We start from the raw sequence: 18,290 nt of genomic DNA, 5'->3' as shown, positions 1-18,290 counted from the left end.
GAAGGTCTTAGGAAGCAGATCTAGGATGCGGGAGGCAAGGAAGGAATTTGGGACCTGGTGACCTTGCAGCTCATCTGGGAGGAGGAAGGAAGGAAGTTCCTCAGAGAGTCAAAGATGTGAGGCTGGCACATCAGTGAGGGGTCAGAGTAAGACATCTGAGAATTATCTACATCGATGTGATGATTGTCTAGGAAGAAAATGCAGACAGGCAAGAAAGCCGAGCTGTCGGGAGCAGGTGCGTCTAGAATTCCTATTTGCGCGGCCTCTGAGCCTCCGTCGCTTTTGTGCCCCCAGCAGTGTACTTGCTCCTCCTGGAGTCCACGCCCATCGCTGCGGCAGAGCAGCTCCCATCCCTCCTTCATCCCAACCACAAACGTAGCTGGCCTCTCAGGACTTTACTCCTCTCCCTCCTCCAAACCACGAGTGCCGGCCTCCTTGTTTCCTCTCATGTACTCCATGCACGTGACTGCTCTTCTCCCTGCATTTGATCTGTTTCCCTGTGTGATCTCCTCCCTTCCTCTTTCTCCTCTGCTTATCCAAATCTTACCATCCTTTGCAGTTCTTCTTGGATTCTTTTATCCCACCCTGAGCACACTGAGAGAACCTTAGGCAAGTCACTTGACCTCCTTACGGAAGAGACTCTTAGTTCCTGTATGTTGCGGTTTTGCTTTTATCTTAGGAGTGCTGGATGATAAACACAGCTATCTTTTTAGGAGTCGTCTTCTTGAGGTAAGCTGTAAACCAGTAGAAAATGACGGTCTTAATCATAGTGACGGTACTGATGTTTGCTCCCCTTTTGAGGAATAGAAACAACATCCCCTCTATTTAGTAGGTAAATTTGATATTCTTTAACACCGAACAAAGTGGACAGTATTAGCTCTAAAGATGATTGATGGCATAATTAACAGTGGAAAGGCTTGTAGACTTGTCAAAAAGCTTAAATGTGGCTCTTGCTTGGTGAATAATGCATGTTTTCTGTGGGTTTTTTCCCTCTACTAGCTATTCGGTCATTGGATTTATTGACAAAAATAAAGACACTCTATTTCAAGATTTCAAGCGCCTCCTGTATAACAGGTAGGATTGAAATTTTATTCATTATCTTTCCATTAAACTCTTTGACACACATATTGTGTAATATGTATGCACATGATTACTTTTAGGTGGTGATTTTAAGAGCTTGTGGCAAATTTTCTAGTTCTGTGCGATCGTAATGAATGAATGAAATAATATATTACTTAATGATCATACAGTCTATAAAATTAGGACAGAGACCTACTACTAATGTAACTTTCCTTGATTTCTCTTGGGTTGCCTCGGTTTCTCTGTTCACTTCCTTCTGGCACCCCTGCCAGTGTCCCCAGGGGAGGCCAGTGGCAGTGGGGGTGGCGTCTTGGATCACCTCTGGCCCAGATAAACATTTTACACAAGCAGATTCCACTGTAGTCTTTGCCTCCAACTAAGAGACCACTCTTAATATCAGACTGGCATCTAGGGTCAGGGTTGACAAATCCTCAGTGGACAGAATCTTTCCACAGTCCAAGAAGATGTGGAAAAGGTGTGGCAAAATAACTCCAGGCAAAGGATAGCACGTTCAAACCCTGTATGAGTGCTTTGGAAAGAGGCCTGTAAAGAAGACGAGCTTCGCAGCCAGTTTCTTCCTTTGGATGAGAGAAACGTAGTCACACACTCACTAAGCCTACTCAGGTGGCCAAGAGATCATCAGAAGTGTATTGAACACCTGTGAGCCATACGTTCTTCTGTGCCTCAAAATGCAGCTGTGAAAACGGTTTAGGCTACGTCCCTGCCTCATGGATTTGCTCTTCCAGTGGAGATAACAGTTAATAAGCAAACAAGTCACTTGCCGGTAGTGACAAGTGCTGGGAAGAAAAATAAAGTAGGTAGGAGATGGAAGGGTACAGACAAGTAGTGGGAGGGGAGGCATTATAGAGAAGGGTGGTCAGGACAGGCTTCTTAAAAGAGGGGACTTTTGAGCAGAGACCTGAATGAGGCGAGGGAGTGAGCCATGAACACGTTGGGGGGAGAGCATTCTGGGCAGAGAGAGCAGCCAGTGCCAAGGCTCTAGGGTGGGAGCGAGCAGCACGGGTGTCTTGAGAACAGCAAGCAGGCTAGTGCGGCTGAAAGCAGAGTGAGGGCTGGGGAGCGTAATAGGGAATGCGTTTAGGGAGGTCAGCAGGGCGTGGATCCTGAAGAGTCTGTGAGCCAAAGTTACGGATGAAGTACGAAGAGAATCTGTTGGAATTTATGATATGATGTCATTTATATGTTAACTCCCTAGGGCTACTGTGTAAAAACATACTGTAAAGGGCAAGAGTAGAAATGACTAGTAATCCAGATGGTAATAACAGAGGTCAGAGTGAGTGATATTTTGAAAGTGGAGCCAACAAGATTTGCTGATGGATAGGATGTACGGCACGAGAGAAAAACGGAAATCTGAGATGAAGCCTGAGCAGTGGGGCAGGGATGCTTGAGGTGGGGAGGACAGTGGGAGGGGCTGATTGGGTAGGGGAGATGGAGCATTTTGTTTTGGATATATGTTATGTTATATTGGACATGCCACTGGAAGTGCCAGGTAGACAGTTGTAGGTATGCATCTGGAACTCTGGGTAAAGGAGACACTAGAGATACAAATTCATGGTCATCAGTCTATTGACAGTGTTTAAAGCCATAAGACTAGAGGAGATTAACAAGGGTGAACTGAGACAAATACAAATATAAAAGGCCAAAAAGACTAATTCTTGATACTCTCCAGCATTCAGAGTCAAGCAAGAAAGAAGCATCTAGCAAAGGAGACAGGGCTGCCAGTGAGGTAGGAAGAAAGCCAGAAATTGGTGTCACGGGGCCAAGCCAAGAAAAAAGTGCTTTAAGAGGAAACAATTATAAACCTTGTCAAATACTGTCAAAGACAAAGTAAGGTGAGGACCAAGATTAACCATAGGATTTGCTGCCATGAAGGCCAGTGGGACTCTTGACAACACTGGTGTCATAGAGTCATGAAGATGAATGTCTGACTGAAGTGGGCTCCAGAGAATATGGATAATGAGCATGTGGAGACATGGTGTTTAGACAGTTCTTTCAAGAAGTTTTACTACCAAATGGTTCATCTGTGTGGATGTCGAAGACGCCAAGGACAGTGATGGAGCTCTCGGCACCAGCAAGTTGCATGGGAATGCAAGAGGGGCTCCAAGTAAGAATTGGTCGTGGGGGGGGCTNCAATGTCGGCATGTGTTGCCAGGGGAAGGCAGCCGGGCTATGTGCCAGGAGGCTCCAAGAAGGTGGCATTCGTTACCTTCGTGAGTTTATTATGGCCCATTGGTTCAGCTTGGCGAGAGCAGCTCCACCTCTTAGTGATGGACTCGTGTAATCCCAAGCTCACAGGACCAATATAGAAACAAAGCCACATGGGGATTTATTTCCAGGGAAAAATATGACCATCACATGCAATGGAATATTTGCATATAGTATGACAGGCTGTTCTCCCCAATTGGAAAACCTGCTTGGGAAGTCACATAGCAGCGAGAATTCTAGTTTATTACTTGACAGTGAAAAATATTACCCATCAATCCAGAATGCTTAGTTGCTTGGTAAGCACAGAATCAGGACAAAAGGACTTAGGTAAATCCAATAATTAAAGGCATCAGGCTCAGATGAATCTGTTTCACAGTAGAGATGGTCTTGCAAAGGTCTGTTGACTGCAACTTTTTGTGTATATCTGCAGAATAGGAAAGGCCTTGTCAGTGGGGTGGGGAAGTCTTGGATTTACTTTGGCTAAAACCATCCTCCCAGATCATGTTGAGATGTGCTTCCTTTGCCTCTGGACACTTTTCAGTGCTTCCTTGGCTAAACAGCCTCCCCAAATTCCCGTTCTTTCCCTGTATATATTTAAAGAGTAATTTTTGCATTTTTGCTTCTCTAGTTCTGTAGATCTTGAGAGTATACTTGCATGTATGCGTGTGTGTGTGTGTGCATGTGTGTGCACATGTGTGTAAATGGAAAAGAGGAAGGGAGCGAGCCGCTGGCACACCAGATACACAGACTTTACTCTTTACCACCTCGCTACTAAGCCGGATAAATTGTCTTATCTATTAAACCTACTGCGTTTCTGGATAAATAAGCTTCCCTTTTAAGGAAAGGGTTCTTCGAAATGTTTGAAAACTATTTTGTTAATATTATATGCATGACTTACTGGCCCCAAAGTTCGTTCTCTTTAGAATGATTGTAAATGTCTGTTTTGATTCATTATGTATCAGTTCTACTATTTAATAATAATAATGATGATAAACATCTTATTTCCTTCATTTCCAACCTTTCTCTCTCCCTCCAGTATACAAGGTAAAATATGGAAAGAATCTCTAAATATTGCCAGCAGTGAGTAAGGTCGGGTAGAAACTGCATGGACCCAAGGTCAGCAATCTTCAGTCTTCGCTCTGCATCAGAATTTTCAAAGTACACGTGTTCTGGAAGTTCTATTCAGTGTTAGGAAGACATGCAGGATTCCTCTCACTAAGGGTTAAGAGCCACTGCCTTAAATTCTCTCTCAGCTAAAGACTAGAATGGAAGATTTAAGGAGAAACAATAGACCTTTATGGGGTCATTTTTACTGATAGGTGCCTCATCGGACAATCAGGGACTAGGACCAGAAGGGAATAAAATGGGGTCCCTGAGCCACACACGGATCACTGTGTTAGTTTACCGCCACTTTCGATGGTAGTCGGCACGGCTCACTCGCAGTGGTGGGGGCTGGGAGCAGTTCTCTGTCTTCATGCACAGGCCTGGTCAGTCTTCAGCCCACCGTTTATGCTTTTTGCTCTCTTGTCACTTATTCCAGCATTTCCCAGCTATTGTTTTGAGCCTCTGTATGCAGAAGTTTACTAGGTATTTGGGGAACCATTTCAGTTTCCTCAATTTTACACCAGGGAAAGAAAAGTGGGCAAAATGACGGCAGTAGTAAACACAGTTAGCAGGGAATGTCCTTGCTGAGTCCTTTCTCTCTCTCCTCAGCCCCCGATTTAAAAAAAAAAAAAAAAAAGATTTCTGACAAATAGCGTTGTAGGGTGACAGATGGCAGCCACACTTGTGGTGAGCACTCCCTGACCTCCAGAGATGTGGACTCCCTGTGTTGTGCACCTGAAACCAGTGTCACGTCGTGTGTCAGCTGTACGGAAATAAAGAGAGAGAACAAAGTTTCCAGGACACAAGCAGCATTTCGAGTTCCAGATACTTTAAAATCAAAGGCATCCAAAATGAAACAGGAAGAAGATCAGAGTTGAGACCACCACACGTGTCTTTGAACAGAGCCAAATGATGATTTTTATAGAATACTTAGCATTGAACCTGGCCTGAAGTACATTGTGGCAATCGGATGGCCACAGTCTCCGTGTCACGTCAATAAAATATCGTAACCACCCGTGAAGGGGTGCATAAATTCAGCTGCAGGAAGGGGTTTACTAGAAGGCGATGTAAAAATGGTTCTTTGATATTCCTACCTGTCTTGTTCGGAAGAGCTGGTTTTTGTCGTGTTACGTGTTCTGTGGGAATCTTTCTTCCCATGAGAAATTGCTCTCACGCCCGTGTTTTCTGCCGTGCCATTGAGCATTGTTTTTTCGCTGGTGGCTTGTCCTCCTCCTACTAAGTACCACCAAACCTTTTGATTTTATGTATGTATCGTAAGAGCCGTGTTACCCATTTGAGGGTCCTAGATGTGACTTTAAAGAAGTTTAAAGCATTTTCTTTCTGTTTACTTCTTTAAGTCATCTCTACACCCAACATGGGGCTCGAACTCACGACCCCAACACCAAGAGTCCCACACTCTCCTGACTGAGCCAGCCAGGCGCCCCAAGAATTTTTCAAACGTGGGATAGTTTGGACGCATCTTCTCCATCTGTGGTATGCTATCTGCTGCTACAGTTTCTCAGCATGATTTTCTGGATGGAGTCTTTTTTCCCCAGGGCACAGTCCAAGAGATCGCTTGGCAGTTTTGGTCAGCGTAGTTGAATGTCATGTTCACATTGCTCTTCCTGTGCTTCTCAGTTCCAATCCTGTGCTGAAGAACATGTGGCCCGAAGGCAAACTGAGTATTACAGAGGTGACCAAGCGACCTCTGACCGCTGCCACCTTGTTTAGGAATTCGATGATCGCTTTAGTGGACAACCTTGCATCAAAGGTAACTATTTTCTTTTCCACATATCCATTTTATGGCCACTTTCGGTGGTCACCGGCACTGCTTGCTGTCACAGGTTCCCTCCTGATACACGTAGAGAATGTCATGTGTGATTTGCCTTTTAGGTGATTATCATAAATCAAACTGAAACATATCTATTTAAAGTGAATGTTGTACTAGAATTTTTATTCCTTTTTTTTTTTTTTTTTAACGTGGCTGGGTGAAACAGTTGTTTGTGTCCCAGTTGAAATACTTTTTGTTAAGGTTGATCTTTTTATGGTTGTCGACAAGGGGAAAGTCATAGTGAGATCTTTTAAACACACACACACACACATACACACACACACACACACACACACACACATATAAAACTATAAAGTAGAGCATGAGCCTGACAAAATGAGTTTCAGCCCTGTATCAAAGAACGGGTATGGCTTAAAAAAAAAAAATCTTGAATTACATAGTAATATGGCATCCACATATCACGTCAATACAAAATGGCCACGTAGAGTATCAAGAGGAAGTTTAGTATTTAAGTATTGTCCTTAGGCTGTTGTAAACAGTTGGACTAAAATGTTGTATTATTGACAGTTGGTTCTGCTTCTGATTGCTCCTTTCAGGTGTAATGCTGTTTGGTAACTTTAGTCTGTTTCTTCTCCCCTCCCCGCCCAAGAACAGATTTCTACTCTTAACTGCTGCTGTTGACAAGTTTGATAAATTAGGTGGCATTCTGGGACTCATTATTTTTAGTTCCTTCATTTTTATCTCTCTCTTCTGGTGCTTTTCCTCTGTATTTTATTCTCTGTTATCTTTTTTTTTTTTTAAACCAACTTCTTCTCTAAGAATTTAAATCTATACTGTTTCTGGTTACTTCACTGTGGATAAATTAGGCAAAGGCACAAGAACACATCTGTTCTGTAGCTTTCTCTCTCTTTTCGTCAGAGTTCTTTGGCCTCATGTGACAACAAATAAACACAGTTTGTTGGCTTGTAGAATCAAACCTCCAGAAAGGCAGGGTGAGGACAGCAGAACCGAAGACCAGAACACCATTGGAAGCCTTCCCCTTGTCTCTCAGCATCTCTGTGCATGTCAGCTCCAACCTGCCTCTTCCTGCAAGAGAGAAGGTGAATGTAGAAGGAGGGCATGTGACACAAGAAACAGAACTGGACACAGAATTTTATAAAACATGTTTATAGAATATAGTATAAATAGTTTACAAAATATATTGGATTTATTTCATGAACTACAAAAGAACCACCTTCATTTTCTAAAATTGCTAGTTAAATATGCATTTTTAAAAAATAAAAATTCTACAGCCATCTATAATTTCTGTATCAGAAATTGTATTCAGTTGCTCATCAAAGAGAGACCCCCCAAATGAGTGGTGTAAACAAGAGAGACATTTATTTCTCTCTTCTGCAGAAAAGGTCCAGAAGCGGGTATCCCAGGACTGGTATAGCAACCTGCAGGTTGTTAGGGACCCGGGTTCCTTCTTTCTTTCTCTTCTACCATACGTGTGCTTGACATCCATCTTCCTGGCCCAAGATGGCAGCTGGGGCTTCTTCCCTTTCAGACAGACTTCCTGGGAGTCTTATGCAGCATGTCCGCTACATATCGTTCGCTATACCTTGTTGCCAGGGAAGCTGGGAGGTGCCTATTTATTCTGGTCAGCACTGTGCCTAGCTAGAAATAAGTATTCCATTTCAAAAAAGNGGTTCCTTCTTTCTTTCTCTTCTACCATACGTGTGCTTGACATCCATCCTCCTGGCCCAAGATGGCAGCTGGGGCTTCTTCCCTTTCAGACAGACTTCCTGGGAGTCTTATGCAGCATGTCCGCTACATATCGTTCGCTATACCTTGTTGCCAGGGAAGCTGGGAGGTGCCTATTTATTCTGGTCAGCACTGTGCCTAGCTAGAAATAAATATTCCATTTCAAAAAAGGTGCTGGATATGAGGTAGGCAACTGGCCTGGCTTCCCAATCTGTGTGTCTGTGGCGGAGGGGACATGAGGGAGAGAACAACCTTTCCACCCAGAGAAGGCAGAAGGTGGGTGGGGAAGCAACAAAGGAGAATGTTACTTTTAGAAAATACAAAATATGATAGAAATGAATCTAAATGATTGGTGCTCACCATAAATGTAAATAGACTAACAAGATTAGATGGGCCATCTAGCTTTGTCCAGGAGATACCTACATAATACCACTGTGCAGAAAGATGGAAAACAGAGAGATGGGTAAAAATATTTCAAGCCCTCCCTCCCAAAAAATGGTTAAAAGCAATATTAATGTGAGAGAACATAGAATTTAAGAAAAAAAATATTAATACAGATAAAGAGACTCCTAAAAATCAAGTGAAAATACCCAAGACAATAAAGCCACTTTGAACTAGGTACCTAACAACAGAGCTGTGATTATCCACGAACTCCATAAAGCAAAAAAAAAAAAAAAGAAGAAGAAGAAGAAGAAAAAGAAAAAGAAAGAAAAAAGAAAAACTTGAAAAAAATTTTAAAGGAGAAATTGACAAGTCCACAATCCTTGTGGGAGATTTTAAACCAATTGTAGCAGAAGCTGGTGTTTCAAGCAGACAGAATCCTTAGTAAGAATGCAGAAGCATTGAAAACCAAATTTAAACTTTAGTAAATCAAAAGAACACTGCACCCAAGGAATAGGAAATACATACCCCTCTCAAGTACGTATAGAACATTTCCAAGAACTGACCACGTGCTAGATCACAAAGGAAGTCTTAACCNAAATTTAAACTTTAGTAAATCAAAAGAACACTGCACCCAAGGAATAGGAAATACATACCCCTCTCAAGTACGAATAGAACATTTCCAAGAACTGACCACATGCTAGATCACAAAGGAAGTCTTAACCATTTTAACCAATGTATACAGTCTCCATCCTCACAGCAAGTAAAATAAAAAGTGGCATTAAATTTTTTTAAAATGTGCTCGNGAACGCCGGGATCACGCCCTGAGCCGAAGGCAGACGCTTAACCGCTGTGCCACCCAGGCGCCCCAAGTCTTAACCATTTTAACCAATGTATACAGTTTCCATCCTCACAGCAAGTAAAATAAAAAGTGGCATTAAATTTTTTTAAAATGTGCTCAGGGACTTGAGAAAGAAATGCTCTCCTAGGTAACTCACAGGTTGAAGAGGAAATCACGATGGAAATTATAAAATATCTGGACCTACGTGACAAAGAATTTATTAAAATCTGTAGAATACCACTAAAGTGGGCCACTTGTTATACCTTTATTTAAAAAACAAAATTGAAAGTAAATGAGTTAGGAGTGCCTGCGTTGCTCAGTCTAAGTGTCTGTCTTCGGCTCAGGTCATGATCTCAGGGTCCTGGGATGGAGCCCCACGTCAAGCTCCCTGCTTGGTGGGGAGTCGGCTTCTCCCTCTGCCCCCTCCCCCTGCTTGTGCTCTCTCTTGCTCACTCAAATAAAAAACTAAAAGCTTTAAAAAAAAGAAAGTAAATGAATCAAGAAGCTAGAAAAAGAATTCCAAAGAAGAAAATCCAAAGAAAGAAGAAAATAACACTTAAATAGCAAAAATTAAAATAGATCAAAAAAATAGTGAAATAGACAAACCTTTAATGAAACTGATAAAAAAGAAAAAGCAATATTATGAATGAAAAAGGGAAATGACATCATATATTACAGAGATTTTAAAAGGCATAGAATATTGTAAACAACTATGCCTATGAATTTGAAAAATTAGTTTTCTAAAAATGTTTTCAAAATTAACTCAAGAAGACATAGAAAATCTGAATACATTAGTAATCTTAAAAACTCTAAATCTCTAATCAGGAGTCTGCCTTCTCTCAGCTCTGCCAAAAACACAAGGCCCAGATGGTTTTACAGATACATTTTATAAATCCTTCAGGAAGCCAATAGTGCCTATTATATACAGTTTTGGAGGATAGGAAAAAGAGAGGCCACTACCCAACTCATTTTAGAGATTAATATTGCCTTCATAGTAGGTTAATGCAAGAAAATAAAATTAGAGGGGCGCCTGGGTGGCACAGTCGTTAAGCGTCTGACTTCGGCTCAGGGCATGATCCCGGCATTCTGGGGTCGAGCCCCACATCAGGCTCCTCCGCTATGAGCCTGCTTCTTCCTCTCCCACTNCCTTCGGCTCAGGGCGTGATCCCGGCGTTCTGGGGTCGAACCCCACATCAGGCTCCTCCGCTATGAGCCTGCTTCTTCCTCTCCCACTCCCCCTGCTTGTGTTCCCTCTCTCACTGGCTGTCTCTCTGTCAAATAAATAAATAAAATCTTTTAAAATAAATAAATAAAAATAAAATAAAATTAGATCAGTTTCACCTAGGAACATAGGAGGATCTTAAAAATATATATGTGTAATGCATTTGCTAGGAACATGGTGAAGAAAGTGCCTACTAAAACCAACTGAAAAAAAACTAAATGTTAGGTAAAACATAAAAAGCAATTTTTTAAATGGAGCCATGAACTAACAAAGTAAGGAATATGCAGGGCAGGGAATGAGTGAAGGCAGAAGAAGTTAGGGGGAAAATAATATGCTGTCTCTGTGGGGATTTTTTGAATTCGGTAACTGTGAGTGTAGGTATTCAGGGCTGGGTCCTCCACGTGAAGCCCAGGGCCTTCCAAACTGGTGTGTCTAATAAGAGATTCCACACTCACACGTGTGCACACACACTTAAACACAGATAGGTCTCCGAAGGGCCACATTCTCAGAGGGATACATCTAGAATGAACTAGAAATAATCCCTCATTATCTGGAAGAAAAATTGCCTATATTGGTCCTTGGCAGGGAGCCAAGGCGGGAAGTAAACATTCCTTGAGAATTTATAACCATAAGCCAGTTTTTATGAGCTTTTCAGTCCAAATTCACACCACCTGGGTGGTCTAAAAAGCTTAAGTCAACAATTTAGTTTAAAGTGGCCCAGGCCTGGTATTATCCCCAGGTATCTGATAGAAGCAAGCACAGTTTTTTCCCATGAAGAAACGACCTTCATACCAGATCTTTTTTTTTTTTTTTTTAAAGATTTTNTAGTTTAAAGTGGCCCAGGCCTGGTATTATCCCCAGGTATCTGATAGAAGCAAGCACAGTTTTTTCCCATGAAGAAACGACCTTCATACCAGATCTTAAAGAATTTCCACAGATAACGTTTTCATGAAAATAACAGTTTCCCATTAAGAATTCCTACACACATAAACAAAGTACAATGTGCAAGAGTCAGACTAAACAAGATTCAGAGTCATGNCATACCAGATCTTAAAGAATTTCCACAGATAACGTTTTCATGAAAATAACGGTTTCCCATTAAGAATTCCTACACACATAAACAAAGTACAATGTGCAAGAGTCAGACTAAACAAGATTCAGAGTCATGAAAACTTCTTAGAGTAGAATTATTAGAAACAGAACATAAGAATGTTTAATATGTTTTAAGAAATCAAAGGCCTAAAAATGTGAGAAAGCAAGTAACTAGGCAATTGGTAGAAATAAAAACTAAAGAAAGAGATAGGTTTAGCATCAGTTTAGACAAAACTAAAGAGAGAATAGAAAAATGAAAGAAAGAATAAAGGAAATTATCCATGGTTCTTAAGTAGAAATTAAACAAAAGGAGACACTATTAAGAGACATGAAAGGTAAAATGAAAATGAAAAAGGTCTAATGCACATTAATCAGAATTACCCAAGGAAAGGAGAGGATGGGCAGAGCAATATTGGAAGATATATTGCTGAGAATTTCAACGGTGATGAAAGATAACACTCTGTGGAGTTAGGAAGTCTGCTATATCCCAACCTGGAAAATTTACAAGAAATCTGCATTTAAACACATTGTGAAATCCCAGAACATCAAAGACTAAGAAAATGCATTAAAAGCAGATTTGCTTAAAAGAATAAGAGGCTGAGAGAAAAGAGCTATAAACCAAAATTCTGTACCAAGAGTATATATGTTTCAAGAACATAGACACAGTAGGGGCATGTGGGTGGCTCAGTTGGTTAAGCATCTGACACTTAATCTCAGGTCTTGGTCTCAGGGTCGTGAGTTCGAGCCCTTACGCTGGGCTCTGCACTGCCTGTGGAGCCTACTTAAGGGAAAAAAAAAAAAAAAGAACAAAGACACAATAAAGAATCTTTCTCAAAAAGTAAAAAGAGTTAAAAGCACCCTAGAGGAAATTCTAAAGGATATATACATCAGGCCAGAGGAAGAGTATATAAAATAAAAGAAGGACAAAGAGGTTGGTAAAGGTGGATGTGTATAAATAAACTGTAAAATAATATTTTATTAGATTAAAAATACAGATTAGAATTAAATAGCACAACAATAGCATATAAACTGGAAGGGTGGGTGATTATAATCCAGGTGTTTAAGATCCTTGGTTCAGTAAAATAATAAAAATATTGCTTAGCTTATAACCCTGATGGCACACAAATGCAGATTAAATGTCCTCATGGAGCCATGAAAAGAATAGAAATGGGGGAATGGGATAGGCCGGTGATGGGTAGTAAGGAGGGCACGTATTGCATGGTGCACTGGGTGTTATACGCAAGTAATGAATCATGGAACTTTACATCAAAAACTAGGGTTGTACTGTATGGTGACTAACATAATGTAATAAAAAATTATTATTTAAAAAATTAGAAATGAGGTTTTAACTTATAAACTAGTTGGGGCAGTTTGGGGGCAGAGGAGGCAGAGCCAGAATGAGAAGCAAATAATCCATTCTAAAAATCATAGGAAAGTGGAGACAAAAGAACATAGGAAAGTCAGGACAAATTAAGATGGTAGAAAGAAACCCAAGCATACTACTGATTACACTGAATGTAAAAATGGATAAAAATTGTTGAATCAAATCNAAATGGATAAAAATTGTCGAATCAAATCAAAGACAAAGAATCCAGGGGAGTTGAAAGTCCAAGTTTTAAAAGATGTGTCAGACAAATTCTGACAATCTGGGATCACCTCCAGGTTCAGGACCTGGAGTAGCTTCACGATGGGCCAAATTGTTTTCCATTCCTCTTGGAGTCCCAGGGTTACCTCTTCAGGATTGCAGACCACTGTCCCTTCTCCACGGCCTTGGGTTCCAGCCTGCAGCCCCCTGGCCCCACAAGGCTGTCTGTCCAGACAAAAGCAGCCCTGAAGGGTAGCCTCACCCCTTTGGATTTTAGTCTTATTCTTATCTCGGTTATCTTCTTAGCTCCTTGATGCATTTAAGATTCTCCCCCACCCCATATCTGTCTAGCGCTTTCCCTAGTGATCAGGAAGGTTGATGGTATTGCTTAGTCCTCCACCACCAGAAGTGGAAGTCCTGACTCCTCACCTCGTTTCAGAGTCTACACAGTGTGTTAATGCATGCCTTGTTCCCTCCACCTAGATTCTCCGTCTTTTAAACATAGGGAGTGAGTTCTACTTTTATATACCTCTTCATATCTAATAAAGCACACCCTAAACAGATGGTCAGTGAATTATTAAATGAACTTGAATCTTTCCTGTGACTCTGTTTGGCAGTGTTCCAAGCAAGTTAAATGGGTGAATGTCTAAATACAGTGTCTTCTGGCTACTACATGTAGCAATTGGTGTACTTTCACAAATAATGTTTTCCATAAAATATAGGGAGAAACAGGTTAAAACGTGCAAGAGAACGAGATCCGTATTAACTTTTGCAGTTTAACCTTTATAAGACACTTGAATTTGTCAAATTTAGGATTTCTTAAGCTGAGTCAGTCTGGATATTTATAAATGAGAGAGGAGGTGGCATTTATAAATTGAGACAGAATGCTGATTAAATATAGAGGAAGTATTTCCACTGGATTCCTTAACTGAAGATTTTATATTACTAAACAGGATAGAAGGGCATTCCCCCAGCCCTTACTTGGTCATTAGCATCCAATCCAGTGTTCATACTTCCTGTGCAAATCAGTTAATATTGGTAAAATTTAATTTAACTGGTTTCTGTTGAGTAAAGTTACTTATACTAGTCAAATGATACCTTATACAAAGATTGCTTTGCCCACGTAATTGTATGAACTATTGAGTGCCGAGTATTTCTAAATTTATGCTGTTATTTTCTTTTTGACCCAAAGGTCATTTAGAATTATTTTTCTTAATCTCCAAACCGATAAAATTTTCTAATTATCTTTTTGCTCTTGATTTCTAGCTTAATCTCATTTGTTCAGGGGATATACTTTGTGTGATTTCAACCTTAGAAATTTGTTAAATTTTCTTTATGTGTATGTTTTGTTTATGTTTATAAAAATAATTCGCATTATACTCTATACACATCCATCAGGTCAAGTCTGCTACTCATGTTGTCCGATTTTTCTGCCTTCTTACTAACGTCTTTGTCAGTGCCAAAATGTGACAAAATCTACTATGATTTTGAATTTGTCTACTTTTCCTTGTTTTACCTTCTATTTTTGCTTTAGGTATTTTAAGAATTTATTTAGGCTTATTCAAATTAGAACTATTATTTCTTCCTAGTGTTTGAGTTATTTATCATTATGAAATGCCTCTGTATTTTTGTACTGCTTTTTGCCTTGAAGTCAGCTCCGCATGAATAAAATAGTTACACCACCTTCTCTTGTGACCAGGGTTTGCATAGTGTGTCTTTTTCCACCCTGTACTTTCAACCTTTCCATATCCTTATGTTTCAGGTATGTGCCTTGTAAGTAGTGTGTAGTAAGATTTGTTTTTTTTATGCAAGCTGACGGTCTTTGTCTTTTGAATATATCATTTAGCCCATTACTCTACGTTGCTTTTATTGTAGTTTCTATATGTTGCATTTGAATTGACTATCTCATTAGTGCTTCCTATTTGACACTTTTGTATTTCTTTTTCTTTCCTTTCTAACCTTCTTTTTAATTGGTCATTGTGGGCAAAAGGTAAACAAAATTCTGTTCCTTCTGCTTGACAAGTAAACCTCAAATTTCTACCTCTGTTCCCGCTAACCCAGTAAGATGTATATCGACAGTATTACTATGCAGTATGGCTTGTGATAAAAATTACCCCTGTTTGTAAATTGCATCTCTACTGGGAGAATAAGAAATGTCTTGTGGGGATGACATGTTTGGGCTTCCCTGAGTACGGGAGCTCATGTATCAAACATGTCCCTTTTGAGGACCCTGGTCACTATTATCTTCAGACCTATTTTAAGGGATATTGGATACTATGGGGCATGAGGCTTTTAAACCAAGGGCATTTTCCATACTCTTCCAATGTGGATTGTATCTCTTTGCCCCTAAGCTGTCTCCTGACTGCTGTGTGGACAGCTGCAAAGGCTGTGACACTTCTTTTGGCAAGCCGTGTCTTTGTCCTGAGTAGACACATTCCAAATGTGGCCTGTGAGTGTTTTGAGTCAGAATGTGACCCTATGACCCCTGCCACTCGTTGTTGCAATTATTTTTTATTATTCACTCTCTTATTTTGGAAGATTTATATCATAATATTGTTTTGGTGGTTATTTGATTGATTATACTTCCATTCTTCAGTATAGAAATCTAATATTTTTTGGTACTTTTACCTCCTTCCTGGAAGATGCAAGGTCCATAAAACTTTTTTTTTTTTTTTTTTTTTAGCAGAGGGGGGATCCATAAAATGCTATAATTCCATTTGCCTTCCTCTCAATTTCTATGCTATTTTGGTCATGTATTGTAATTGTGTGTGTGTGTGTGTGTGTGTGTGTGTGTGTGTGTGTAGACAGCAAAATGATGACATCATCATCGTTACTACGTCATATAGTCGGTATCTGTTTAGATTTACTCATTTATCACTTCCTTTTTCCTCTTTGTGTATCACTGACCTTCATCTGGGACCATTTTTCTTATGCCTGAAATTCACCCTGGTTTTATTCATCTGAAAATATTGTGTACTGTTTTCATTTGTGAAGACTATTTTTGCTGGCTGTAAAATTCTACATTGGCAGTTCTTTCTGTACTTCAAAGGTAATATTCCTTTGTCTTCTGGATTCCATCATTTCTTGTGAGAAGTCAGCCGTCAGTCTCTGTCTTGCTTCTGAGGTAACGGATCTTTTCTTCTCTGGCTGCTTTTCTTTGGTATTCATAAGTTTTACTACAACATTCCTAGGTGTCGAATTTTTTTTTTAATCCTGCTCATAATTTGTGGGACTTCTTCAATTTGTCACAGTTTGATTGTTTTTCATCAGTTTTGCAAAGTTCTTGGCTGTTAGCTCTCAAATACTGCTTCTGCCCCTTCTGTCTCCTCTCCTTTGGGACTTGAGTTACTCAGACCATCTCGCTGTATCTGTTGTGTCTCTTAATCTCTCTTTGGTTTCCATCTTTTTGTCTCTCTGTGCTTCATTCTGGGAAATTTCTTCCCAGGCATACATTCAAAAACTGATCCGCTGACTTCTCAATTTCTATCATTGTATTTTTCAGTCCGAGGTTATGCATTTGATTCAGTTCATTTTTATAATTTCTGGTTCTCTAAAAAATTCTCAGTATTGCCTTTTGTCCTCTTGAGCACAGTAAGCATAATTATTTTAATATCTCTGTCTGATAACTCCAATTATCTGAATCCCTGCAGGTTTGTTTATTTTGTATGTTTTGCTCTTTCCAGTTCTCATTATCTTGGTTCCTTATATAAGTGTCTGGTTAATTTTTATTTTGCTCCCAATATTATATTGGCAAAATTATTTATAGAAATAACTGGAGACCCAAGTTTACATAATCTTTCTCCACTAAAGATTTACCTTTGCTCCTTTAGGCAGCTAAGAGCACTAGTATTTCAAATCAGCTATTCCCATTTCAAGTCCCTATGAGGGACTGCCTACTTCTGACTCACCCTCATTGCTAGTGGTGGCCTTTTTGGATCCCAAAGTGAGAGGGGTTTACCCATGACCTCCTTTTCAGTCCCTACTCTCTGATCTCCTTCCCACTAGCCCTATGAGGCTATCAAAACCTCTACTCAGATCCCATCCACTTCCTCTGGAGTTGGCAAATTCCTCTGGGGAAAAGGAGGCCTCAAACCTGGAAGCCTGCATGGCATCCTCCTCCTCCTAGATTCTGGTCCCATAATTTAATTCTCCACTGTCTTTAAGCAGGTGTTTTTTGTATATTTTAATTGCCTATCCTAGATGTCCCCGGCATGGGTGTTGGTTTAAATTACCTAGTCTGTCATTACTAAAGTGGAAGCCCTAATACCCTCTTGTCATAAATTAGGTTATTAGGTCCAGAGAGACTTTATCATAGCTAGTTAAGAGAAGAGACAACGAATACCCAAGTCTCCTGGTTCTGTGTGCTGCTTACTCTATTACACCACTGCCAAAGTGTACAGATAGATCTCGTAGCATTTTGATATTTGCTGTGCTCAGTGACACTTCTCTCAGTTTCTTCAAGCAGTAAAGGTCCTGTATCCGAGGAAACTCACAGAAAATCCTCAAGTAAATAGTATCCCCTCCCTCCCTTCCCCATCCCATTAAGTTTGTTTTAAATTTATTTAAACTTTTAAAAAGCGAAATACCATCTCCCCATATAAATCTTCCATTTGAAAACCATTAGAGATTCATGAACATGTGGTCACCCATCACTGTTTTCTAAAGCAAGGTTCTGCTTGTACCTTATAATAATATCAAATCTCTGCTTAATACCTAAGCCAGGGATTGGTGTTCTAGAATAGGGAAGAAGTATCAGTTGTCTATTAATTCATAACAAATCGCCCTAAAATGTAGTCCCTGGAACAACAGCAATTTATTGTGTCTCATGATTTGGTGGGTTGACTGGCTGGTTTCACTAGGGCTCACCAAGTGGGTAGTCAACCAAGGCTGGATGGTCTAAAATGGCTCCCCAAATGCCATGGCTGAATGACTGGATACCTTGGCCTCTTTCTTCATATGGTTTTTAGTTTTGGGTTTCTTCACGTGATGAAAGAAGTGTTCCAAAAGTTCAAAGTGTCTCAAGGCTGAGTCTCCACGAGTAACCCAATATCACTTCTGCCATATTCTTTCGGTTAAGACAAGTCACAAGGCCAGCCCGATCCCAGGAGTGGGGTGGAAAATTCACCTTTTATTGGGGAGTGCAGCAAAATATTGTGGTCCTGTCTCTAAAGCTGCCACACTGTGATGAAAAAAGGCAGGTGTGCTAGGCAGAATAATGGCC

At 40.3% G+C, this 18,290-nt stretch overlaps 1 protein-coding gene across 2 annotated transcripts in view; it reads left to right on the top strand.

Moving 5' to 3' along the window:
- Positions 1 to 18,290, top strand: part of MYO1D (myosin ID) — a 327,544-nt gene that overhangs the window by 115,340 nt on the left and 193,914 nt on the right. The window contains exons 13-14 of one of the 2 annotated variants that reach the window (XM_034640509.1): positions 1,000 to 1,074; positions 6,049 to 6,181. In XM_034640509.1, coding sequence (XP_034496400.1) covers positions 1,000 to 1,074; positions 6,049 to 6,181 — 208 coding nt within the window. The remainder of the gene's footprint in view (positions 1 to 999; positions 1,075 to 6,048; positions 6,182 to 18,290) is intronic. The other variant, XM_034640508.1, reaches the window with a different exon arrangement.

The sequence above is a fragment of the Ailuropoda melanoleuca genome, chromosome 13 (genome assembly GCF_002007445.2).
Source record: "Ailuropoda melanoleuca isolate Jingjing chromosome 13, ASM200744v2, whole genome shotgun sequence".
NCBI lineage: Eukaryota > Metazoa > Chordata > Mammalia > Carnivora > Ursidae > Ailuropoda > Ailuropoda melanoleuca.
Note: the sequence above shows the minus strand (reverse complement) of the source record. Positions and strands in the feature narration are given on the sequence as shown.